The sequence below is a fragment of the Lithobates pipiens genome, unplaced genomic scaffold (assembly GCF_037356315.1).
Source record: "Lithobates pipiens isolate NorthernLeopardFrog02 unplaced genomic scaffold, aLitPip1_a1.2 Scaffold_37, whole genome shotgun sequence".
NCBI lineage: Eukaryota > Metazoa > Chordata > Amphibia > Anura > Ranidae > Lithobates > Lithobates pipiens.
In genome coordinates, this window is record NW_027507825.1 from 1142060 (window position 1) to 1166439 (window position 24380).

A 24380-nucleotide genomic window follows, 5' to 3' on the forward strand; every position below is an offset into this window, starting at 1 on the left:
TGCAGCTCTAGTCTGAACCCCCCTGGAGGTGGTGACAGGGAGTGTAAGTCACAAAGCGGTGCCGAAGGCTCAGTTCATCATTGGCTCCTCCTGGAGGTGGTCAGCAGGGTGGTTCTCTAGGCAGAAGATGGGAGCCTCAGCGGGATCATGGAGAGACACTGGTTGGGCCCAGCCGATGGGAGCATGCTGACACCCACCACAGGCACAGATGATGCAGGATATGGCCAAGGTCTTACATAGGTGGTCAGTAGGAATTGGATGAGAGTCATGGCTGGGAGGCAAGACAAGATCATACATAGGAGGTCAGTTGGATGGAGATGGGAGAGTCATGGTTGGAAGCCAAACCAAAAGGTATACACAGGTGGTCAGTAGTAATGGAGATGTGAGTGATGGTTGGGAGCCAAGACAAGGTCATTCATAGCTGGTCAGTAGGAATGGAGATGAGAGTCATGGCTGGGAGGCAAGCCAAGGTCATACACAGGTGTTCAGAAGGATCGAAATGATAGAGTGATGGTCGGGAACCAAGCCAAGGTCATACACAGGTGGCCAGTTGGATGGAGATGGGAGAGTCATGGTTGAAAGCCAAACCAAAGGTATACACAGGTAGTCAGTAATATTGGAGATGGGAGTGATGGTTGGGAGCCAAGACAAGGTCATGCACAGGTGGTCAGTAGTAATGGAGATGGGAGTGATATTCGGGAGTCAAGCCAAGGTCATACACAGGTGGTTAGTTGGATGGAGATCAGAGAGTCATGGTTGGAAGCCAAACCAAAAGGTATACACAGTTGGTCAGTAGTAATGGAGAGTGATGTTCGGGAGCCAAGACAAGGTCATACACAGGTGGTCAGTAGGAATGGGGATGACGGAGTGGTCAGGAGCCAAAGAGTGTTTGGTGCCAGATCTGGAATTGTGCTCTCCTGTACATTCAGATCTCTGTGCAATGCACCTGAATGTGTTTCGGAAATGGGCGTGTCCACACAGGATTCTGCGGGGAGTTCCTAGTCTTTTGCTGGCCATACACTATATGAAAAATCGACCCGAAATTCGGTTATTTGGACAGTTGATTCATTTTTCGGACAGTTAATGGGTACAAATCGGTAATCGGTTGGGACATTTTTAAGCCAAAAAAACAAAGGACAAGGTTGGAAATTTTCTGCCAAGTGAACGATAAATTGAAAAGTTAATGTCTTCCCCGTCTAAACTGTTTGCACCGGATGTATGTGGAAAAAATGAACAAAAAATGGATTTATTTATGTCTGTTGAAGGATTTATCGGTCATTACGTGATGCCATTATCGCTTGCTCTCATGGCAGAACGTTCTTTGAAAATGGGTTTGAACGATTTTCCGCATAGTGTATGGCCAGCAGTTGTTTTTGCAGGTCCTGACACAAAGACGAATAATCTTCAGAATGTGACCTCCTTGGGTGAAGAGCGCTCACACGCCCCGGCGCTGAGTCTTGCGCTGACCTAAAATCCAGATAGCCGCCCAAAATCTGCGAACTCATCACCCGGGAGGGAAGAGATCCGACCCCCCCGACCGATCTTATGTCACGCTCGGATATCTCCCTCCCACCGCTCTCCATAAAACATACAATCTCCTCTCTATGTTCTGTTTGTATGACCCCCCAACCCGCGTTCCACATGGCGCCCGATATCAGGGAAGATCACAGCCGCTCCCAACTGACAAATATTTTCTCATTTCCTGCTGTGAACACATTTCCACATCGGCATTTCTGGGAGCGTTTATTTCACCCGAACCACGCAATTTACATTTCAAAGACGACTTTACATCGAAGTTCATAGAAAACGCTGCTTTCCGCTGTGAGGAGGTGAGGAGGGGCCCTTCCCAGGATGGCGGTCTGCCCTGAACAAAATACACGTCTGTACGTACATACAGTATCTGACAAAAGTAAGTACACCCCTCAGTGACATTTCTTCTCTCTTTTCATGTGACAACACTGAAGAAATGACACTTGTCTACAATGTAAAGTAGTGAGTGTACAGCTTGTATAACAGTGTAAATTTCCTGTCCCCTCAAAATAACTCAACACACAGCCATTAATGTCTAAACCGCTGGCAACAAAAGTCAGGACACCCCTAAGTGAAAATCTCCAAATTGGGCCCATTTAGCCATTTTCCCTCCCCGGTGTCATGTGACTCGTTAGTGTTACAAGGTCTCAGGTGTGAATAGGGAGCAGGTGTGTTAAATGTGGTGTTATCGCTCTCACTCTCTCATACTGGTCACTGGAAGTACAACATGGAACCTCATGGCAAAGAACTCTCTGAGGATCTGATATAAGAATTGTTGCTCTACATAAAGATGGTCTAGGCTATAAGAAGATTGCCAAGACCCTGAAACTGATCTGCAGCACGGTGGCCAAGACCATACAGCGGTATAACAGGACAGGTTCCCCTCAGAACAGGCCTCGCCATGGTCCACCAGAGAAGTTGAGGTCATGTGCTCAGCGTCATATCCAGAGGTTGTCTTTGGGAAATAGACGTATGAGTGCTGCCAGCATTGCTGCAGAGGTTGTAGGGGTGGGGGGTCAGCCTGTCAGTGCTCAGACCATACGCCACACACTGCATCAAATTGGTCTGCATGTCTGTCGTCCCAGAAGGAAGCCTCTTCTAAAGATGATGCACAAGAAAGACCACAAACAGTTTGCTGAAGACAAGCAGACTAAGGAGATGGATTACTGGAACCATGTCCTGTGGTCTGATGAGACCAAGATAAAGGTATTTGGTGTCAGATGGTGTCAGGCGTGTGTGGGGGCAACCAGGTGAGGAGGACAAAGACAAGTGTGTCTTGTCTACAGTCAGGCATGGTGGTGGGAGTGTCATGGTCTGGGGCTGCATGAGTGCTGCCGGCACTGGGGGGGCTACAGATCATTGAGGGGACCATGAATGCCAACATGTACTGTGACATACTGAAGCAGAGCATGATCCCCTCCCTTCAGAGACTGGACCGCAGGGCAGTATTCCAACATGATAACCACCCCAAACACACCTCCAACACCACCACTGCCTTACTAAAGAAGCTGAGGGTGAAGGTGATGGACTGGCCAAGCACGTCTCCAGACCTAAACCCTATTGATCATCTGTGGGACATCCTCAGACGGAAGGTGGAGGAGGGGAAGGTCTCCAACATCCACTAGCTCTGTGATGTCATCATGGGGGAGGGGAAGAGGACTGTGAAGCTCTGGTGACCTCCATGCCCAAGAGGGTGAAGGCAGTGCTGGAAAATAATGGCGGCCACACAAAATATTGACACTTTGGACCCAATTCAGACATTTTCTCTTAGGGGTGTCCTGATTTTTGTCAGACTGCATTCTCAGTGATGTCATCACTCTCTAGTGAATGGATAGGCTGCATTCTCCGTGATGTCATAGGTCTCTAGTGATTGAATAGGCTGCATTCTCAGTGATGTCATAGGTCTCTAGTGATTAAATAGACTGCATTCTCAGTGATGTCATCACTCTCTAGTGAATGGATAGGCTGCATTCTCCGTGATGTCATAGGTCTCTAGTGATTGAATAGGCTGCATTCTCAGTGATGTCATAGGTCTCTAGTGATTGAATAGGCTGCATTCTCAGTGATGTCATCGCTCTCTAGTGATTGGATAGGCTGCATTCTCAGTGATGTCACCACTCTCTAGTGATTGGATAGGCTGCATTCTCAGTGATGTCACCGCTCTCTAGTGATTGGATAGGCTGCATTCTCAGTGATGTCACCGCTCTCTAGTGATTGGATAGGCTGCATTCTCAGTGATGTCATCACTCTCTAGTGATTGGATAGGCTGCATTCTCAGTGATATTCTGGATATATTTGGCTTCCATTGATATATTCTGGTGAAGATTTAGCGGTTAGCAGTGAGAAGCAGGGATATCTCTGCCGAGGTCCTTCTTGGTGGGTATTTCGGATCCTCGGCTCTATCATCCTGGAGTCGCACTGAGTTTGGCTCACATATGAATATTTTGCATTGCTAATTCTGTGGCCTCCAGCTGCCCGTGTTCTGCATTATTTATCGCTCGCCTTCTTCTAGTAGTGTTCTTGTTAAATCAGCGCACCTCTCTTGTCATACCGCAGGAAGTTGGATTTTGCCAGCTGCCCTTAAGGATTTCTTGTGCTGCCCCGGGGAGGTCTAATATGTCTGAACCTCCAGTGATTGCTCTTCGGGGCCTGGCGAGGAGACTGGAGGAGATCGCAGGATAAACCTTCAGACAAGATCAGCTTCATTTAAAGGGGAACCCCAACTTACCCCGTTCCGGGGTCACGTTCACAATATTGTTGACCGCCATGCAGTGCCAGTCACCTATAGCCGAGGGCGAACATGCCAAACTGCACCCCCCCCCGTTAAAGATTTATGAGCATTATGTGTCAACAAAAATACCCCCCAAAACAGCACTAATCTGCATGCTTACCCCTAAGCATAAATTTCCCCCTCCTCCCAGGAAATATCCGCCCCCCCCAAGCTGGAATCCCCCATAACAGTACAGCTATTTGACCCCCCCCCCAATCTTTCTTCTACCCATAAAATGTCCTCTCCAAGTGTACATCTTCTCATATATCCACTCTAAATCATCCCCCCCAATCCCCCCTCCTAGCACAAATCTTCTTCCCCGCATCCCTCCTCCCAACACAAATCCCCCCAAATTGCCCTTCCTACAACAATAATTACCACCTGCCACCCCTCGAATTCCCCCTTACAACACAAATCTCCTTCAATATCCTTGTGGCACCCTCCGCCCCCCCCCCCCCCCCCAGTGCCCAACAAGAAGTGTGAGGAATACTCTTGGTTGTCACCATAATGTGCTGCTATTTGAACATTCCCCCCCCCCCCATCTGTAACATTTCATATTTCTCATCACTTTGTGATTGAAGGATTATTCTCTCAAGCCGGAACACAGAAGGCCATAAAGATCTGACAGAGGCTCTAACCCCCCCCCCCCCCGCCACTCTGTCCAAATTTTGATCCCTATAAACATTTAGATACAATTTAATGAGTGTTTTTTCGTTCCTTGTAGAGAGTTTATTCTATAGATCTGATTTATAAATTAATTATGACCCCCTGTACACTGCCTTGCTGCCCCCCTGTACACTGCCTTGCTGACCCCCTGTACACTCCCCTGCTGACCCCCTGTACACTGCCCTGCTGACCCCCTGTACACTGCCTTGCTGACCCCATGTACACTGCCCTGCTGACCCCCTGTACACTGCCCTGCTGACCCCCTGTACACTGCCTTGCTGACCCCATGTACACTGCCCTGCTGACCCCCTGTACACTGCCCTGCTGACCCCCTGTACACTGCCTTGCTGACCCCATGTACACTGCCCTGCTGCCCCCTGTACACTGCCCTGCTGACCCCCTGTACACTGCCTTGCTGACCCCCTGTACACTGCCCTGCTGACCCCCTGTACACTGCCTTGCTGACCCCCTGTACACTGCCTTGCTGACCCCCTGTACACTGCCTTGCTGACCCCCTGTACACTGCCTTGCTGACCCCCTGTACACTGCCCTGTTGACCCCCTGTACACTGCCCTGATGGTCCCCTGTACACTGCCATACCGACTCTTGTATACCCCTCTGCTGATCCCCTGTATACTGCCATACTGACTCTTGTATACTCCTCTGCTGATCCCCTGTATACTGCCATACCGACTCTTGTATACTTCCCGGCTGACCCCTATCCTCTGCCCTACTGACCCCTATCCTCTGCCCTGCTGACCCCGCATCCTCTGACCTCCTGACATTTTCTACTGCACCCCCACATCAGAAAATCTAGATCCAGCCCTGATGCCTACTTTCTTCTATAATCACTGATGACTTCCACGGAGAGCTGAGTTCCTTAATACAAAGAAATGAGCTCAGCGGTCCTTATAATGAAGGTGGTCTTGTGTCTAATGACGCCCACGTTCTTCTATAGTCTCTGATGGCTTCCAAGGAGAGCTCAGCTCTTTCACTTTCAGCTGGCTCAGCATTCTGGGAGCAGCGGTGGCACCTGCGCCTCATAATAAGTCACTCAATACGCCGGGATCATTACCTGACAGAGCCGTGCCGAGCCTCGCATTCATCTCTGCCGGTGACAGCTGACAGCCGCCTATGGCAGCCAGGAGGCCTCACGCAGATCTCCAGTCACCGGCACCCATTGTGTGATTACAGACTCTGAGCGCTCACATTCTAACTCAACTTTTCTGCCGACGAGGGGAAAAGAAAGAGAATGAGGCTTAAATTTCGCCCTTCGTTGTATTTATTTATAACACGTGTACGTAGATCTGGAACAGACGTGGCGGCGGTGATAAGGAATGCTTTGTACCTCTCACCGGGGGAACGGCTTCACACTGAATGCGGGGGAGAACGCCAAGTGCCATGCTGGGTCTAAGTACAAATCATGTCTTTGTGCCTTAAGACCTTGTTCATCGTTCACATTGCCCGTCTGCCACATCCATCCATAGGATACACAGGTTCCCCTCCTCCAGCCTTCAGGAAGAGTGTGACCCCCCCCCCCCATCTCCCCTTCTGTGGCCTTTATTTGGTCCAATAGACAAGGTGGCCATCTTTTGTGGATGTGCAGGTGGAGGTCACCCATCGTAGATGGTGTTTTTTGGTCTTCAGTAAGTCAACCCTGATAGGTGGGGAATCTGTGACTGGAGGAAAATGGGGGGGGGGGGCACTATATGCTGCATGAGAACAAAAGTGTCCTGGTACGGGGTCTGTAGGGCTCGATCAGTGACCCTTTACCTTGAGGCATGAGCAGTCCATCTACCATAAACATTTGATCCACCTAAATCCCTCTGTTAAGGGACAGTTTCCTCTCCTGCTAGTCTTTTGGAAGATTGCAGCCTCCCATCTCCCCTTCAGTGGCCTCTACATGGTCAATAGGCAAGGTGGTCATTTTCTGTTGATGTGGAGCCTTAGAAGGTCACTATTCATAGAAGGCATTTTACAGTCTTCGGTAAGTCCGCCATAATAGGTGGTGGTGCTCCAGATGGGGACTCTGTGACTGGAGGAGGATGGGGGGAACCCACTGCATGCTGCATAAGAAGAAAGTGTCCTGGTAAGGGGTCTGTAGGGTTCAATGAGTGAATCTTCACCTTGAGGCATGAACATCCACCATGAACATTTGATCCACATATCCCTTTCATTTCACTCCTTCTAACCACCTAACATCCAGCCTTTGGCTCACAGCCACATATCAGACTCCAGGGTGGGTATACAACGTGTATAGGAGCCGTGTGTACAGAAATCTTTTCCTAAGCATTCGCAAAGCTTTCAGCAAGCTTCAGACACCATTGTTGTGTAAAGCACCCTTCAGGTCCAGGTGGAAGATGCTCAATGCAGATGGAAGCAGAGGTGGTGTAGTGGTTAGCACTCTCACCTAGCAGAAAAAAGAGTCACTGGTTCGAATCCCAACCACGACACTACCTGCATGGAGGTTGCATGTTCTCCCTGTGCTTGCATGGGTTTCCTCCAGGTTGTCTGGTTTCCTCCCACACTCCAAAGACATGTCAATTGGCTTCTGTCCAAAGTTGACCCTAGTATATAATTGTGAGTTGGAGACCTTGGATTGTGGGCTCCTTGAGGGTAGGGACTGATGTTAGTGTGCGGAGTGCGGTGCTATATGGGTGCCTTAAATAAATAATAATACGTTTTCTCTTTGCTGAAGGAGATCCAGTTTTCTGCCTATCCTTAGAAACTTACCAAACCCCTGGAAGTATCTGTTGAAGCCTCTTCTCCAAGCATTTTCTTAAAGCGGAGGTTCACCCTAAAATGTACCTTCCGCTCATCGGATTCCTCCCCCCCTCCGGCGCCACAATTGGCACCTTTCAGGGGGGAGGGGGGTGCAGTTACCTGGATAATCCAGGTAAATGCACCCACTTCCGGGCTAGCTCTCTGCGGAAAGGGGCGTACATTACGCCCCTTTCCGCAAGTGCCCGCCCCCTTCCGCAAGTGCCCCGCTGCCTGCTGGGAAACACACAGATCCCAGAGGCAGCGGGGACCGTCCTCATTGCGCAGCGCGGCTCGCGCATGCGCAGTAGGGAACCGGGAAATGAAGCCGAAAGGCTCCATTTCCTGATTCCCATACCCAAGATGGCGGCGGCAGCACTCAAGTGTCGATCTAGAGATCGGCTTCGGGTGCCGACATCGCGGGCGCGCTGGACAGGTAAGTGTCACTATTTTAAAAGTCAGCAGCTGCAGTATTTGTAGCTGCTGACTTTAAAAAAAAAAAAAAACGCGGAGTCCCGGCGGACTTCCGCTTTAAGTGTCCTCTCTCTACTATATCTACAAACCCCCCTACTAAATTTGTATAACATCCCTACCTCACGGACCAGGCCCTACACACTCCACCGGGAAGCCGATTCTACTTTTGGTAATATAGTGTGTACTGTGTACTGACCCCGGGCCCCGGTGGTTAGTGGGAGTCCTGGGCCACCATGGGTTAGTGGGAGTCCTGGGCCACCATGGGTTAGTGGGAGTCCTGGGCCGCCATGGGTTAGTGGGAGTCGTGGGCCGCCATGGGTTAGTGGGAGTCGCTGGCTGCCATGGGTTAGTGGGAGTCGTGGGCGCCATTGGTTAGTGGGAGTCGTGGGCCCCAATGGTTAGTGGGAGTCGCGGGCCCCAATGGTTAGTGGGAGTCGTGGGCGCCATTGGTTAGTGGGAGTCGCGGGCCCCAATGGTTAGTGGGAGTCGCGGGCGCCATTGGTTAGTGGGAGTCGCTGAGACCAAAGGGCCCCTAGGACTGCAGATTGAGAAACTCATTCAGTAATATTCCATCTCTGCACCCTGATGCTGTATAGTCGCTGCGTGTGTTCCATGTCTGTCACATGCAGAACGCTGAGCCTGTCGTCCCGCTAAACGCTGACGTTGGTCGCCAATGACCGCCATGTGTCTGCTTTATTCTTCAATGGGCTTGAAATCTCCGTGGCTTTGTTTGTTTGTGGCGCATCTTTTGCAGATTTCCTTCAGAATGTGAAATAATTGGTGATAGAATTTTCAGAATCTCTAGAATTATCCTGATGATTGCAATTCTTTGATCTGCTTACCATTATCATTGAAATGAAAAGAAAATCACAAATTAGGAGTCACCAGAACACTAATAGAGGGGAAATCTTCCAATGGGGACACTAGTTCTTGTCTTTTAGTTGCATTTTCAGTAAAAACTGCATGTCAAAAAAAGATGCAGAGATATGGGCAGCTGAAGTCATGTGAAAATCTCCTCTTTCTGCAAAAGTCAGACTTGGCCGTGCATCTCAGGTCTTCCCATTGTTCTGCTAATATAATGGGCAAACTTAGTGACCAATAGGGAGGCTCGGAACAGGAGGGTATAGGGGCCAGGCTTCTTTCCATTGACCTGCTAATAAAAGGGGCAACCTCAGTGACCAATATGAAGGCTTAGAGCAGGAGGGTGTGGGGGCCAGGCTTCTTCCCATTGGCCTGAGAATATAAAGGGCAACCTTAGTGACCAATAGAAAGGCTTGGAGCAGGAGGGTGTGGGGCCAGGCTTCTTTCTATTGGCCTGCTAATATAAAGGGAAACCTCAGTGACCAATAGGAAGGCTTGGAGCAGGAGGGCATGAGGACCAAGCTTCTTCCCATGGAGGGTGTGAGGGCCAGGCTTCTTCCTATTGGCCTGCTAATATAAAGGGCAACCTTGGTGACCAATAGGGAGGCGGAGCAGGAAGGCATGAGGGCTAGGCTTCTTCCTGTTGGCCTGCTAATATAAAAGCAACCTTGGTGACCAATGGGGAGGCTTGGAGCAGGAGGGCGTGAGGGCCAGGCTTCTTCCCATGGAGGGTGTGAGTGCCAGGCTTCTTCCTATTGGCCTGCTAATATAAAGGGCAACCTTGGTGACCAATAGGGAGGCTTGGAGCAGAAGGGCGTGAGGGCCAGGCTTCTTCCCATGGAGGGTGTGAGGACCAGGCTTCTTCCTATTGGCCTGCTAATATAAAGGGCAACCTTGGTGACCAATAGGGAGGCTTGGAGCAGGAGGGCGTGAGGGCCAGGCTTCTTCCCATTGAGGGTGTGAGGACCAGGCTTCTTCCTATTGGCCTGCTAATATAAAGGGCAACCTCTGTGACCAATAGGAAGGCTTGGAGCAGGAGGGTGTGAGGCCAGGCTTCTTCCCATTGGCCTGCTAATATAAAGGGCAACCTTGGTGACCAATAGGAAGGCTTGGAGCAGGAGGACATGAGGACCAAGCTTCTTCCCATGGAGGGTGTGAGGGCCAGGCTTCTTCCTATTGGCCTGCTAATAAAAAGGGCAACCTTGGTGACCAATAGAAAGGCTTGGAGCAGGAGGGTGTGAGGGACAGGCTTCTTCCCATGGAGGGTATGGGGCCAGGCTTCTTCCTATTGGCCTGCTAATATAAAAGGCAACCTTGGTGACCAATAGGAAGGCTTGGAGCAGGAGGACATGAGGACCAAGCTTCTTCCCATGGAGGGTGTGAGGGCCAGGCTTCTTCCTATTGGCCTGCTAATAAAAAGGGCAACCTTGGTGACCAATAGAAAGGCTTGGAGCAGGAGGGCGTGAGGGCCAGGCTTCTTCCCATTGAGGGTGTGAGGACCAGGCTTCTTCCTATTGGCCTGCTAATATAAAGGGCAACCTTGGTGACCAATAGGGAGGCGGAGCAGGAAGGCATGAGGGCTAGGCTTCTTCCTGTTGGCCTGCTAATATAAAAGCAACCTTGGTGACCAATGGGGAGGCTTGGAGCAGGAGGGCGTGAGGGCCAGGCTTCTTCCCATGGAGGGTGTGAGTGCCAGGCTTCTTCCTATTGGCCTGCTAATATAAAGGGCAACCTTGGTGACCAATGGGGAGGCTTGGAGCAGGAGGGCGTGAGGGCCAGGCTTCTTCCCATGGAGGGTGTGAGTGCCAGGCTTCTTCCTATTGGCCTGCTAATATAAAGGGCAACCTTGGTGACCAATAGGGAGGCTTGGAGCAGAAGGGCGTGAGGGCCAGGCTTCTTCCCATGGAGGGTGTGAGGACCAGGCTTCTTCCTATTGGCCTGCTAATATAAAGGGCAACCTCTGTGACCAATAGGAAGGCTTGGAGCAGGAGGGTGTGAGGCCAGGCTTCTTCCCATTGGCCAGCTAATATAAAGTGAAACCTTGGTGACCAATAGAAAGGCTTGGAGCAGGAGGGTGTGAGGGCCAAGCTTCTTCCCATGGAGGGTATGGGGCCAGGCTTCTTCCTATTGGCCTGCTAATATAAAAGGCAACCTTGGTGACCAATAGGAAGGCTTGGAGCAGGAGGACATGAGGACCAGGCTTCTTCCCATGGAGGGTGTGAGGGCCAGGCTTCTTCCTATTGGCCTGCTAATATAAAGGGCAACCTTGGTGACCAATAGGGAGGCTTGGAGCAGAAGAGCGTGAGGGCCAGGCTTCTTCCCATGGAGGGTGTGAGGCCCAGGCTTTTTCCTATTGGCCTGTTAATATAAAGGGCAACCTCTGTGACCAATAGGAAGGCTTGGAGCAGGATGGCGTGGATGCCAGGCTTCTTCCCATTGGCCTGCTAATATAAAGGGCAACCTCGGTGACCAATAGAAAGGCTTGGAGCAGGAGAGCGTGAGGGCCAGGCTTCTTCCCATGGAGGGTGTGAGTGCCAGGCTTCTTCCTATTGGCCTGCTAATATAAAGGGCAACCTCGGTGACCAATAGGGAGGCTTGGAGCAGGAGGGTGTGGGGCCACACTGTACTTTTCCTTGAGGCATAGAACTTCGTCTGCTTATATCTCTGGATCTGCTGGTCACTTTACATGCAGTGTTCTCTGGAGATGCCCTCTGCTTCCTCATATTTTATTTGTACACTCTATGTGAATTGCCCCGCTTTGTGACAGATTTACCCTTTATATGGCTCAGGTGCTTTACTACTAAAATAAGACCATACCCCTCCCCCCCTGGTGGGATGTAAAGGACAGGTTCTCATGCACAGTGTTGACGTTGAGGGTAGACGGTGGTGTTCTGATATCTGTTATGTATGTCCCACATTTAGCCATGGTTTATCCTTTATGCTGCAGGGTACGAAATTCCTGGGTGCCCACCTGTCTGTGGCAACCTAAAATTCTCCAAGACAGTCACGCCAAATCTTCTCCTAGCTTCTGGGACAGGTAACTACATGTGATGTTCTGTGTATTTCTGTCATTCCAGGGCTCTAGTAGAGAGACTTTCTGCACCTATTATCCATACATACAATAGAGACCGAAGGACGCTGACCGGGAAATCCGGCACTTTCTATAAGATCAGGTCACATGTTGGGTGGGCACAAGTGTGGGGGGGGGGGGTCAGGCTTCCACATCTAATATAGACATGTGCAATACGTTTCGGTCTGAATATAAATTTAGACACATTTTGGGTAATTCGGAGATTTGGATGTATCTGAATTCCTGAATAAAATAGTAATAAACTCATCAGCTGTCAGCGGTCTTCCCCTCTGACAGCTGAAATTTTAAACAATGGGAAAATCTAAAAAAAAAAAAAAAAAAAAAAAACTGTGTGGGGCCCCCCCCCAATACAATGCATTTTAATGGTAAAAAAATTGTGTGCCCCACCCCCCAAAATCAATACCAGACCCTTATCTGAGCATGCAGTCCGGCAGGCCAGGAAAGCATGGCGATGAGTGAGCGCCCCCTCCTCAAACTATACCAGGCCATATGTCCTTAACATGGGGGTGTTTCGGGCAGAGGGGCCTTCCCCCCCAAAGCACCTTGTCTCCCTGTTGATGGGGACAATGGCCTCTTCCCCACAACCCTGGCCCGGTGGGTGTGGAGGGTGACCCATTGTAATCTGGAATCCCAGATCCCGCCCCTCCCACCCATGTACCCCACCTATTCACCAAAAAAGTAATAAACACAACAGCAGTTTTTGATAATTCCTTTATTACAGAACAAAAAAGATCCCACAAAAATAAAAGTCTCCCACAGTAAATCCATCGTCAATCATGATGCCGCCGCCCCAGAACAAAAAAAAAGCTCCGCACCCGAAAGCTCCCACCAAGTGCCAGCTCCGCCCTCTGACAGTTCTTAAATAACTAAGGGGCGGAGCCATCCAATGATGTCATTGAGTGTCCCCCGCCCCCTTGTGACGTATTTGACTGGGGCATGCTGGTTTGATGGCGTCACAAGGGGGCAGGGCGTCACACCATGATGTCATCCAGTGGCCACACCCTTTAGTAGATAAGAGCTGTCAGAGGGCGGAGCTGTCAGACGGTAGGAGCCTTCAGGTGCAGAACTTTTTTCAGGTCGGGGGACATTCTTTTATTTTTTAATAAAATAAATTGTCAAAAACTGTTTTTATTAACTTTTTACACTTTTTTGGTGGGGGGGGGGCCCTTGTTAAATGGCACTTCCAGATTCCGATAAGTCACCCCCACAACCACCGGGCCAGGGTTGTGGGGAAGAGGCCCTTGTCCTCCTCAACAGGGGGACAAGGTGCTTTGGGGGGAACCCCCCTACCCCAGAGCACCCCCCCATGTTGGGCGCATGTGGCCCGAAATGATTCAGGAGGGGGGACTTGCTCACCCCCCCCCCTTTCCTGACCGGCTGCAAGCTCAGATAAAGGCCTGGTATAGATTTTGGGGTGTGACCCCACGCCAATTTTTTTTTTTTTTATGGTGTGGGGTACCCCTTAAAATCTCTACCAGGCCTTAGGGCCTATTAGGGATTATTAGGGATTGGGGGAGGCCCCACATTGTAGAAAAAAAATGAATGCTATTCTGAATAAACAATGCTAAATATACAAAACAAATTCAAAAATTCTGAAAACAAATTGGTCCGTTATCGGAATATTGGATCGTTAGTTTTGCATCGGCTTTCCTTTTGTATGTTCAGAAATCAGAATAGCTGGTTGTTAAGGAGAGGGCGGCCGCCGGCGTCCCTAACAACCATAACTCGTCTGCTGTCAGGGGGATTCCTCACAACACATGGAAAAAAACTGTGGGGGTCCCCCTCCCAAACCATACCAGGCCCTTCGGGTCTCCTATGAATTTTAAGGGGAACCCCACACCGAATTGTTTTAAAAAAAAATTATGTGGGTCCCCCCCCCAAAATCTCTGCTCTGCCCCCTCCACAAAGCACCCTGTCCTCATGTTGGGGCAGGGGGGGGGCTTTTATTGGAATCTGGCAGTCCCCTTTAACAAGAGGGCCTCCGGATCCCGCCCTCTCCCCCCCCCCATGTGAATGAGTATGGGGTACATACTACCCCTACTCATTCCCCAAGAAAAAGTGTAAAAAGTAAATAAAAAAACAGACAGTCCTTTATTAAAAATAAAAATATAAACGTCCCCAGAATTAGATCCGTCATCAATCAACACCGCCGACCCACCAACGAAGGCTCCCGCCTTCTGACAGTACTTAAATAACTAAGGGGCTGGGACCACCCGATGGTGACCCTGCCCCCTTGTGACATCATCGACTCAGCATGCCCTGGTCAATGATGTCATTGGGTGGCCCCGCCCCTTAGTTATGTAAGAACTGTCAGACAGCAGGAGCCTTCGCCGGGTGCAGAACTTTCTTTTTTACTTTGGCGTTAATCTGGATCTACTTCGAGGGACGTTTATCTTGTGTTTTTTTAAATAAAGGACTTCTCAAAGTGTTGTGCTTGAGGGGGCTTCTGGATTCTGATAAGTCACCCCCCCCCGCACCCCCATTAATGGGGGGGAAAAGGTGCATTAGGGGGCTGAGCCCCCTGCCTCAAAGCACCCCCCTATGTTGAGGCATGTGGCCTGGTATGGCTCAGGAGGGGGGTGCACTATTCCTCCCACTGACACCAATGATGGGGCACTATTCCTCCCACTGACACCAATGATGGGGCACTATTCCTCCCACTGACACCAATGATGGGGCACTATTACCCCCCACTGACACCAATGATGGGGCACTATTACCCCCCACTGACACCAATGATGGTGCACTATTCCTCCCACTGACACCAATGATGGGGCACTATTCCTCCCACTGACACCAATGATGGGGCACTATTCCTCCCACTGACACCAATGATGGGGCACTATTCCTCCCACTGACACCAATGATGGGGCACTATTCCTCCCACTGACACCAATGATGGGGCACTATTACCCCCCACTGACACCAATGATGGGGCACTATTCCCCCCACTGACACCAATGATGGGGCACTATTCCTCCCACTGACACCAATGATGGGGCACTATTCATCCCACTGACACAAATGATGGGGCACTATTCCTCCCACTGACACCAATGATGGGGCACTATTCCTCCCACTGACACCAATGATGGGGCACTATTCCTCCCACTGACACAAATGATGGGGCACTATTCCTCCCACTGACACAAATGATGGGGCACTATTCCTCCCACTGACACCAATGATGGGGCACTATTCCCCCCACTGACACCAATGATGGGGCACTATTCCTCCCACTGACACCAATGATGGGGCACTATGCATCCCACTGACACCAATGATGGGGCACTATTCCTCCCACTGACACCAATGATGGGACACTATTCCTCCCACTGACACCAATGATGGGGCACTATTCCTCCCACTGACACCAATGATGGGGCACTATTCCTCCCACTGACACCAATGATGGGGCACTATTGATCTTTTATTAAAAAGAATCAAGTGACCAATTTTATACAAAAGTAAAAAACAAAACCATATTATAAAACGTCAACAGAAAACAAAGGAATACACATCAACGTCCAGAATATATACAATATATACATAGCCAATAGCAAAACATGAAAACTATTTACATAAAGCAGCAGAGAGGGCCTGAGAGGCACAACCCATCACCTATGTACACAGCTATTTATCAAACATGAATGATAAGTGATAAAATCTCGGGTGATAAGAGACAGACGGCCACACCCGGGAAAGAGACTCCTGGCAGTCAGGGAGGCTTGAAACCCCTCCACACCTTCACCCAAGCCCCCCGACTCCGCTTGTCTCTCTCAAGCCCCCCGACTCCGCTTGTCTCTCTCAAGCCCCCTGACTCCGCTTGTCTCTCTCAAGCCCCCCGACTCCGCTTGTCCCTCTCAAGCCCCCCGACTCCGCTTGTCTCTCTCCAGCCCCCCGACTCCGCTTGTCCCTCTCAGGCCCCCCGACTCCGCTTGTCTCTCTCAGGCCCCCCGACTCCGCTTGTCTCTCTCCAGCCCCCCGACTCCGCTTGTCTCTCTCCAGCCCCCCGACTCCGCTTGTCTCTCTCCAGCCCCCCGACTCTGCTTGTCTCTCTCAAGCCCCCCGACTCCGCTTGTCCCTCTCAAGCCCCCCGACTCCGCTTGTCTCTCTCAAGCCCCCCGACTCCGCTTGTCTCTCTCAAGCCCCCTGACTCCGCTTGTCTCTCTCAAGCCCCCGAATCTTCTCCACCTCATGCAGAATGTCATACACCACCACCTCAACAGGAAGGATTTTATGCCGAATGCTGACCTGACACCGTGCGTTCCAGGTGACATAACGGACTACTAGGCTAACTAGAAAAAGTGTATCCAAACAAAAACCCCCCCAGTATTGAATGCTCCGTACCCCCACTCAGCATAACCCAGCCTGGAGAGGAAAGGGACACCGAGGGCCCGTCCCACCTGGTTGTACACCTCTATGTTAAAGGGGCAATGAAGCAGAAAATGGTCCATAGTCTCCTCCTCACCTGCACACTCCTCCCAAGGACAGCTACCATCCACCCCACTGCGGAATTTCAAATTGCCCCGAACATAGAGCCTCCCATGGAAGCACAACCAGGCCAGATCCCTAAATTTAGGGGGGACTCTGTCCAAATTAATCAATCTTAACCCCACCCTCAAAACTGGGCCTGGGCAATCCCTCAAGGCCAGTGGGTCATGAAAGACTTCGCTCAAGACTCGACTCATAAGGACTTTCCTCGGAACCGATCTGAGATCTTCAGCTGACAATCGCCACTTCAGGCACGGAGCAACATAGGCTGGTAGCTGACCACCATGACCCCTGAGATTCTTCACTTGGCCACCTTCTTCCCAAAGTCGTAGAAAAGGCCTAAACCAAGATATAAATATGCCTACCCATCCAGGAGGTTCCACTGCAAGCATATTACCAATGTTACATTTGAGAAATAGCAGTGAAAAGAAAAGAACTGGGTTGACCATACCTAAGCCACCCTCCCTCCTGGATAGATAGGTGACATTCCTCTTGATGGGGTTCAGTCTGTTCCCCCACAGCATCTGGAAGAACACACTACTGACCCTAGCATAGAAAGACACTGGCAAGATGCAGACAAAGCTGACATACAAGAAGATCGGAATCAGGTAAGTCTTAATCAGATCAACCCTTTCCCTCAGAGATAACTTCCATCTCTTCCAGCTGACCACCTTAGTATTGGCAATTTCCAGTCTGCCTTCCCAGTATTTGAGGCCATAATCGCCGGGTCCAAATTCAATGCCTAGAATCTTAATTCTTTCCTGGGGCACTGGAAAGGTGTCCGGGAGATCAAACCCCTCACCTTCCTTTCCCATCCAGAAAACGTCACTCTTTTCCTGATTGATCTTGGAGCCTGATGCTTCAGAATACCGTGATGTCAGAGAGACCACCTCCTCTGCTTCATCTGCCCCAGTGACAATCACCAACACATCATCCGCATAGGCAACAACCCTCAAAGGCGCCTCACCCGGGAGCCACACTGGCACCCCACAAAACATGCCGCTCTCTAGCCTCCTGATGAAGGGGTCGATTGCAAACACATAGAGCAGGGGACTCAGAGGACAACCCTGGCGCACCTCGGAGCCAACCTCAAAGGACTGCCCAACCCAACCATTAACAAGAGGAGAGCTTTCTGCCCCCTTATACAAGACCTTTAACCAATCGACAAAACCACCCGGCAGACCGTACTTACTAAGGAGCAACCACAGGTACTCATGGTTAACACGATCAAAAGCCTTTGCCTGATCCAATGTCAGCAAATACTTTCCCCAGCCTGCAGCCCTGCACCGCTCCAAGGCCTCCCGGACAGCTAAAACCGCTGTGAAGGTGCTTCTACCCTGGACCGAACAGTGCTGATGGCGAGAAAGCAAAGACTCTGCTACTGACGATAGGCGCCAGAAAATAATCTTTGCCAGTATCTTTCTATCGACATTAAGAAGGCTGATGAGGCACTATTCCTCCCACTGACACCAATGATGAGGCACTATTCCTCCCACTGACACCAATGATGGGGCACTATTCCTCCCACTGACACCAATGATGGGACACTATTCCTCCCACTGATACCAATGATGGGGCATTATTCCTCCCACCTAGACCAATTATGGGGCACTATTCCTCCCACTGACACCAATGATGGGGCACTATTCCTCCCACTGACACCAATGATGGGACACTATTCCTCCCACTGACACCAATGATGGGACATTATTCCCCCCACTGACACCAATGCTGGGGCACTATTCCTCTCCTCCCTCTCCTCCCACTGGCACCAATGAATGTGGCACTATTCCTCCCACCTACACAAATTATGTGGCACTATTCCTCCCACCTACACAAATTATGGGGCACTATTCCTCCCACTGACACCAATGATGGGACATTATTTCCCCCACTGACACCAATGATGGGGCACTATTCCTCCCACCTACACAAATTATGGGGCACTATTCCCCCCACTGACACCAATGATGGGGCACTATTCCTCGCACTGACACCAATGATGGGGCACTATTCCTCCCACTGACACCAATGACGGGGCACTATTCCTCCCACTGACACCAATGATGGGGTACTATTACTCCTCCTGCTGACTATAGGTGCTAGGCCACATTATTTTTTGCAGCTGACCATAGTGTGACCCCTTTGTTTCGGAGGTTTGGAGACCCCTGATATAAGGTATCTCAGCTCAGTGAATATAGTCTGGGGGGTTGTCATCAGAGAAGAGAGATACAGTGTATATATATCGTATTATGTTTTATTGTACAGTTTATATATATATATATATATAAACTGTACAATAAAATAAAATCTTTTGAGGGGGAGTAAAAATAAAAAACTACAAAAAATGTAAGTAATGGGGGTGTGTACATGGGGGGTGTCGATATGGGGGGTTGTATATGGGGATGTACATGGGGGGTTGTATGGGGGTGTGTACATGGGGGGTTGTACATGGGGGGGTGTAGATATGGAGGTGTGTACATAGGGCGTGTAGATATGGTGGTGTAGATATGGGTGGTTGTACATGGGGGTATGTACATAAGTGTATAGATATGGTTGTGTGTACATGGAGGTGTATACATGGGGGTGTAGATATGGGGGTGTGTAGATATGGAGGTGTGTACATGGGGTGTGTAGATATGGTGGTGTACATATGGGGGGTTGTACATGGGGGTGTAGATATGGGGGTGTGTACATGGGGGTATGTACATAAGGGTATAGATATAGGGCTGTGTACATAGAGGTGTATACATGGGGGGTGTAGATATGGGGGTGTGTACATGGGAGGGTGTAGATATGGGGGTGTGTACATGGGAGGGTGTAGATATGGGGTTGTGTACATAGGGGGTGTAGATATGGGGTTGTGTACATGGAGGCTGTACATGCGGGTTGTACATGGGGGTGTAGATATGGGGGGTATAAATATGGGGGTGGTGTATAACAGGGCAGCACAGTGGTGTAGTGGTTAGCACTCTCACCTAGCAGTAAGAAGGGTCGCTGGTTCAAATCCCACCCAGGACACTACCTGCCTGGAGTTTGCATGTTCTCCCTGTGTCTGTGTGGGTTTCCTCCGGGGTACTCTGGTTTCCTCCCACAATCCAAAGACATGCAGGTAGGTTAATTGGCTTCTGTCCAAAATTGCCCCTAGTATATGAATGGTGACCTTGGATTGTGGCTCCTTGAGGGTAGGGACCAACATGAGTGTGCAATGTACAGGGATAGGGACAATTGTAGACACTCACTCAGGTTGAACTGGATGGACTGGTGTCTTTATTCAACCTTACTAACTATGAAACTATGAAACTATATGGGGGTGTACCTACAGATGAGGTTGGTGATGTAGCTGGGGGCGATGTTGTGGATGACTTTGTATGTAGGGATGAACCGAACACCCCCTCTCGGTTCGGTTCGAACGGGCAAAATATTTGTGCGAACACCATTAAAGTCTATGGGACACAAACGTGAAAAATCAAAAGTGCTAATTTTAAAGGCTAATATGCAAGTTATTGTCCTAAAAAGGGTTTGGGGACCCGGGTTCTGCCCCCAGGGAAGTGCTTGGGGACCCGGGTCCTGCCCCCAGGGGAGTGTTTGGGAACCCGGGTCCTGCCCCCAGGGGATATGTATCAATGCAAAAAAAGTTTTGAAACAATAAAAGTGAAATATTCCTTTAAATTCTGTGCCTGGGGGGTGCCCTTAGTCTGCCTGTAAAGTGGCTCATCTTTCCCGTGTATATAACAATACCGCAGCAAAATGACATTTCTAAAGGAAAAAATTGAATTAAAAACCGATTGTGGCTATAATGTATTGTCGGATCCCGGCAATATAGATAACAATACAAAAAATACATAAAAAAAAAAAAATACATACCCTTCAGGTCTGGTATGGATATTAAGGGGAATCGCACCCAAATTTTTAAAAAAATTGAGTGGGGGTCCCCCAGGCACTATATACTCTGAACAGCAGTATATATACTATATGGCCTGCCCTATATACTCTGCAGAAAATTGAGCCTTGGGTGGTGGTGGTACCAGAACACTGTAACCCCTCACAGATACTCTCAGTGGGCACAGGAACGGGCCCTGCTGTGAAATATTATATCAAGAATTGTAATTACATGTCCCTGTTAAACGGGGGCAGAAAAAATGGGCCTTGGATGGTGCCCTAAACCAAATATATTGTTGGAAGTTATCATCATCATGATTGAGGAGGAACAGGATAGTCTTCAAGGGATCCCCCATCCATAGCAAATTCAATCAGTTACATCAGCATCAGGTATCGTATTTATCGGCGTATAACGCGCACCCCTAGTTTAGGAGGAAATTTTAAGGAAAAAAAACATACATTTAAATGCCCATCAATGCCGCCTTATCAGTGTCCATCTGAAGCCTTGCCAGTGTCATTTGCAGCCTTCTCATGCAGCCTGTCCTCATTGCAGCCTTGTGTGAGAAGGGCCGAAGGTGGCTGAAAGCCGCCCAGAGCCCAAAAATCGCTGAGAAATCACGGAGGATCGGCGTATAATACGCACCCGTGATTTCCCCCTGATTTTAAGGGGAAAAAAGTGTGTGTTATACGCCGATAAATACGGTACTTGAAGAAGTGAATACGCTGTTTCATGGTGTTGTTAGTCAGGGGCAGATTCTTGGAAGGACAGAGCCTTGGAAGGGAGGACAGAGCCTTGGAAGGGAGGACAGAGCCTTGGAAGGAAGGACAGAGCCTTGGAAGGAAGGACAGAGCCTTGGAAGGACAGAGCCTTGGAGGTGAGCACAGAGCCTTGGTAGCAGGACAGAGCCTTGGCAGGAAGGACAGAGCCTTGGCAGGAAGGACAGAGCCTTGGAAGGACAGAGTCTTGGAAGGAAGGACAGAGCCTTGGTAGGAAGGACAGAGCCTTGGTAGGAAGGACAGAGCCTTGGAAGGAAGGACAGAGCCTTGGAAGGAAGGACAGAGCCTTGGAAGGAAGGACAGAGCCTTGGTAGGAAGTAGAGAGCCTTGGTAGGAAGGACAGAGCCTTGGTAGGAAGGACAGAGCCTTGGGGGTGAGGACAGAGCCTTGGTAGGAAGTACAGAGCCTTGGTAGGAAGGAAAGAGCCTTGGAAGGAAGGACAGAGCCTTGGAAGGACAGAGCCTTGGAAGGAAGGACAGAGCCTTGGAAGGAAGGACAGAGACTTGGAAGGACAGAGCCTTGGAAGGAAGGACAGAGCCTTGGAAGGACAGAGCCTTGGAAGGAAGGACAGAGCCTTGGTAGGAAGGACAGAGACTTGGAAGGACAGAGCCTTGGAAGGAAGGACCGAGTCTTGGAAGGACAGAGCACTGGAAGGAAGGACAGAGCCTTGGAAGGACAGAGCCTTGGAAGGACAGAGCCTTGGTAGGAAGGACAGAGCCTTGGTAGGAAGGACAGAGCCTTGGAAGGAAGGACAGAGCCTTGGCAGGACAGAGCCTTGGAAGGAAGGACAGAGCCTTGGAAGGACAGGCAGAGCCTTGGAGGGAAGGGCAGAGCCTTGGAGGGAAGGGCAGAGCCTTGGAGGGAAGGACAGAGCCTTGGAGGGAAGGACAGAGCCTTGGTAGGAAAGACAGAGCCTTGGTAGGAAGGACAGAGCCTTGGTAGGAAGGACAGAGCCTTGGTAGGAAGGACAGAGCCTTGGTAGGAAGGACAGAGCCTTGGAAGGAAGGACAGAGCCTTGGAGGTGAGGACAGAGTCTTGGTAGGAAGTACAGAGCCTTGGTAGGAAGGACAGAGCCTTGGTAGGAAGGACAGAGCCTTGGGGGTGAGGACAGAGCCTTGGTAGGAAGCACAGAGCCTTGGTAGGAAGGACAGAGCCTTGGTAGGAAGGACAGAGCCTTGGGGGTGAGGACAGAGCCTTGGAAGGAATGACAGAGCCTTGGTAGGAAGGAAAGAGCCTTGGAAGGAAGGACAGAGCCTTGGAAGGAAGGACAGAGCCTTGGAAGGACAGAGCCTTGGAAGGAAGGACAGAGCCTTGGAAGGACAGAGCCTTGGCAGGAAGGACAGAGCCTTGGTAGGAAGGACAGAGCCTTGGAAGGAAGGACAGAGCCTTGTCAGGAAGGACAGAGCCTTGGAAGGACAGAGCCTTGGAAGGGCAGAGCCTTGGAAGGACAGGCAGAGCCTTGGAGGGAAGGACAGAGCCTTGGAGGGAAGGACAGAGCCTTGGAAGGAAGGACAGAGCCTTGGTAGGAAGGACAGAGCCTTGGAAGGAAGGACAGAGCCTTGGAAGATAGGAAAGAGCCTTGGTAGGAAGGACAGAGCCTTGGTAGGAAGGACAGAGCCTTGGTAAGAAGGACAGAGCCTTGGAAGGAAGGACAGAGCCTTGGAGGTGAGGACAGAGCCTTGGAGGTGAGGACAGAGCCTTGGTAGGAAGTACAGAGCCTTGGTAGGAAGTACAGAGCCTTGGTAGGAAGGACAGAGCCTTGGTAGGAAGGACAGAGCCTTGGGGGTGAGGACAGAGCCTTGGAAGGAAGGACAGAGCCTTGGAAGGAAGGACAGAGCCTTGGTAGGAAGGACAGAGCCTTGGTAGGAAGGAAAGAGCCTTGTCAGGAAGGACAGAGCCTTGTCAGGAAGGACAGAGCCTTGGAAGGACAGAGCCTTGGAAGGGCAGAGCCTCGGAAGGACAGGCAGAGCCTTGGAGGGAAGGACAGAGCCTTGGAGGGAAGGACAGAGCCTTGGAAGGAAGGACAGAGCCTTGGTAGGAAGGACAGAGCCTTGGAAGGAAGGACAGAGCCTTGGAAGATAGGAAAGAGCCTTGGTAGGAAGGACAGAGCCTTGGTAGGAAGGACAGAGCCTTGGTAAGAAGGACAGAGCCTTGGAAGGAAGGACAGAGCCTTGGAGGTGAGGACAGAGCCTTGGAGGTGAGGACAGAGCCTTGGTAGGAAGTACAGAGCCTTGGTAGGAAGTACAGAGCCTTGGTAGGAAGGACAGAGCCTTGGTAGGAAGGACAGAGCCTTGGGGGTGAGGACAGAGCCTTGGAAGGAAGGACAGAGCCTTGGAAGGAAGGACAGAGCCTTGGTAGGAAGGACAGAGCCTTGGTAGGAAGGAAAGAGCCTTGGAAGGAAGGACAGAGCCTTGGAAGGAAGGACAGAGCCTTGGAAGGACAGAGCCTTGGAAGGAAGGACAGAGCCTTGGAAGGAAGGACAGAGCCTTGGCAGGAAGGACAGAGCCTTGGAAGGAAGGACAGAGCCTTGGCAGGAAGGACAGAGCCATGGGAGGAAGGACAGAGCCTTGGAAGGAAGGACAGAGCCTTGGAAGGAAGGACAGAGCCTTGGAAGGAAGGACAGAGCCTTGGCAGGAAGGACAGAGACTTGGAAGGACAGAGACTTGGAAGGACAGAGCCTTGGAGGGAAGGACAGAGTCTTGGAGGGAAGGACAGAGCCTTGGAAGGAAGGACAGAGCCTTGGTAGGAAAGACAGAACCTTGGTAGGAAGGACAGAGCCTTGGTAGGAAAGACAGAGCCTTGGAAGGAAGGACAAAGCCTTGGAGGTGAGGACAGGGCCTTGGTAGGAAGGACAGAGCCTTGGGAGGGAGGACAGAGCCTTGGAAGGAAGGACAGAGCCTTGGCAGGAAGGACAGAGCCTTGGTAGGAAGGACAGAGCCTTGGTAGGAAGGACAGAGCCTTGGAAGGAAGGACAGAGCCTTGGAAGGACAGAGCCTTGGCAGGAAGGACAGAGCCTTGGAAGGACAGAGCCTTGGAAGGAAGGACCGAGCCTTGGTAGGAAGGAAGGACAGAGCC

General features: G+C 50.6%; 1 protein-coding gene across 4 annotated transcripts in view; it reads left to right on the plus strand.

The window, feature by feature from the left end:
• BEGAIN (brain enriched guanylate kinase associated) overlaps positions 1–24380 on the plus strand; it is a 140316-nt gene that overhangs the window by 58631 nt on the left and 57305 nt on the right. For 2 of the 4 annotated variants that reach the window (XM_077466649.1, XM_077466651.1), the window contains exon 2: positions 12009–12098. The exons of 1 other annotated variant lie outside the window; for it this stretch is intronic. In XM_077466649.1, coding sequence (XP_077322775.1) covers positions 12009–12098 — 90 coding nt within the window. Of the gene's footprint in view, positions 1–11964; positions 12099–24380 lie in introns of those variants that run through there. One more of the 4 variants, XM_077466648.1, reaches the window with a different exon arrangement.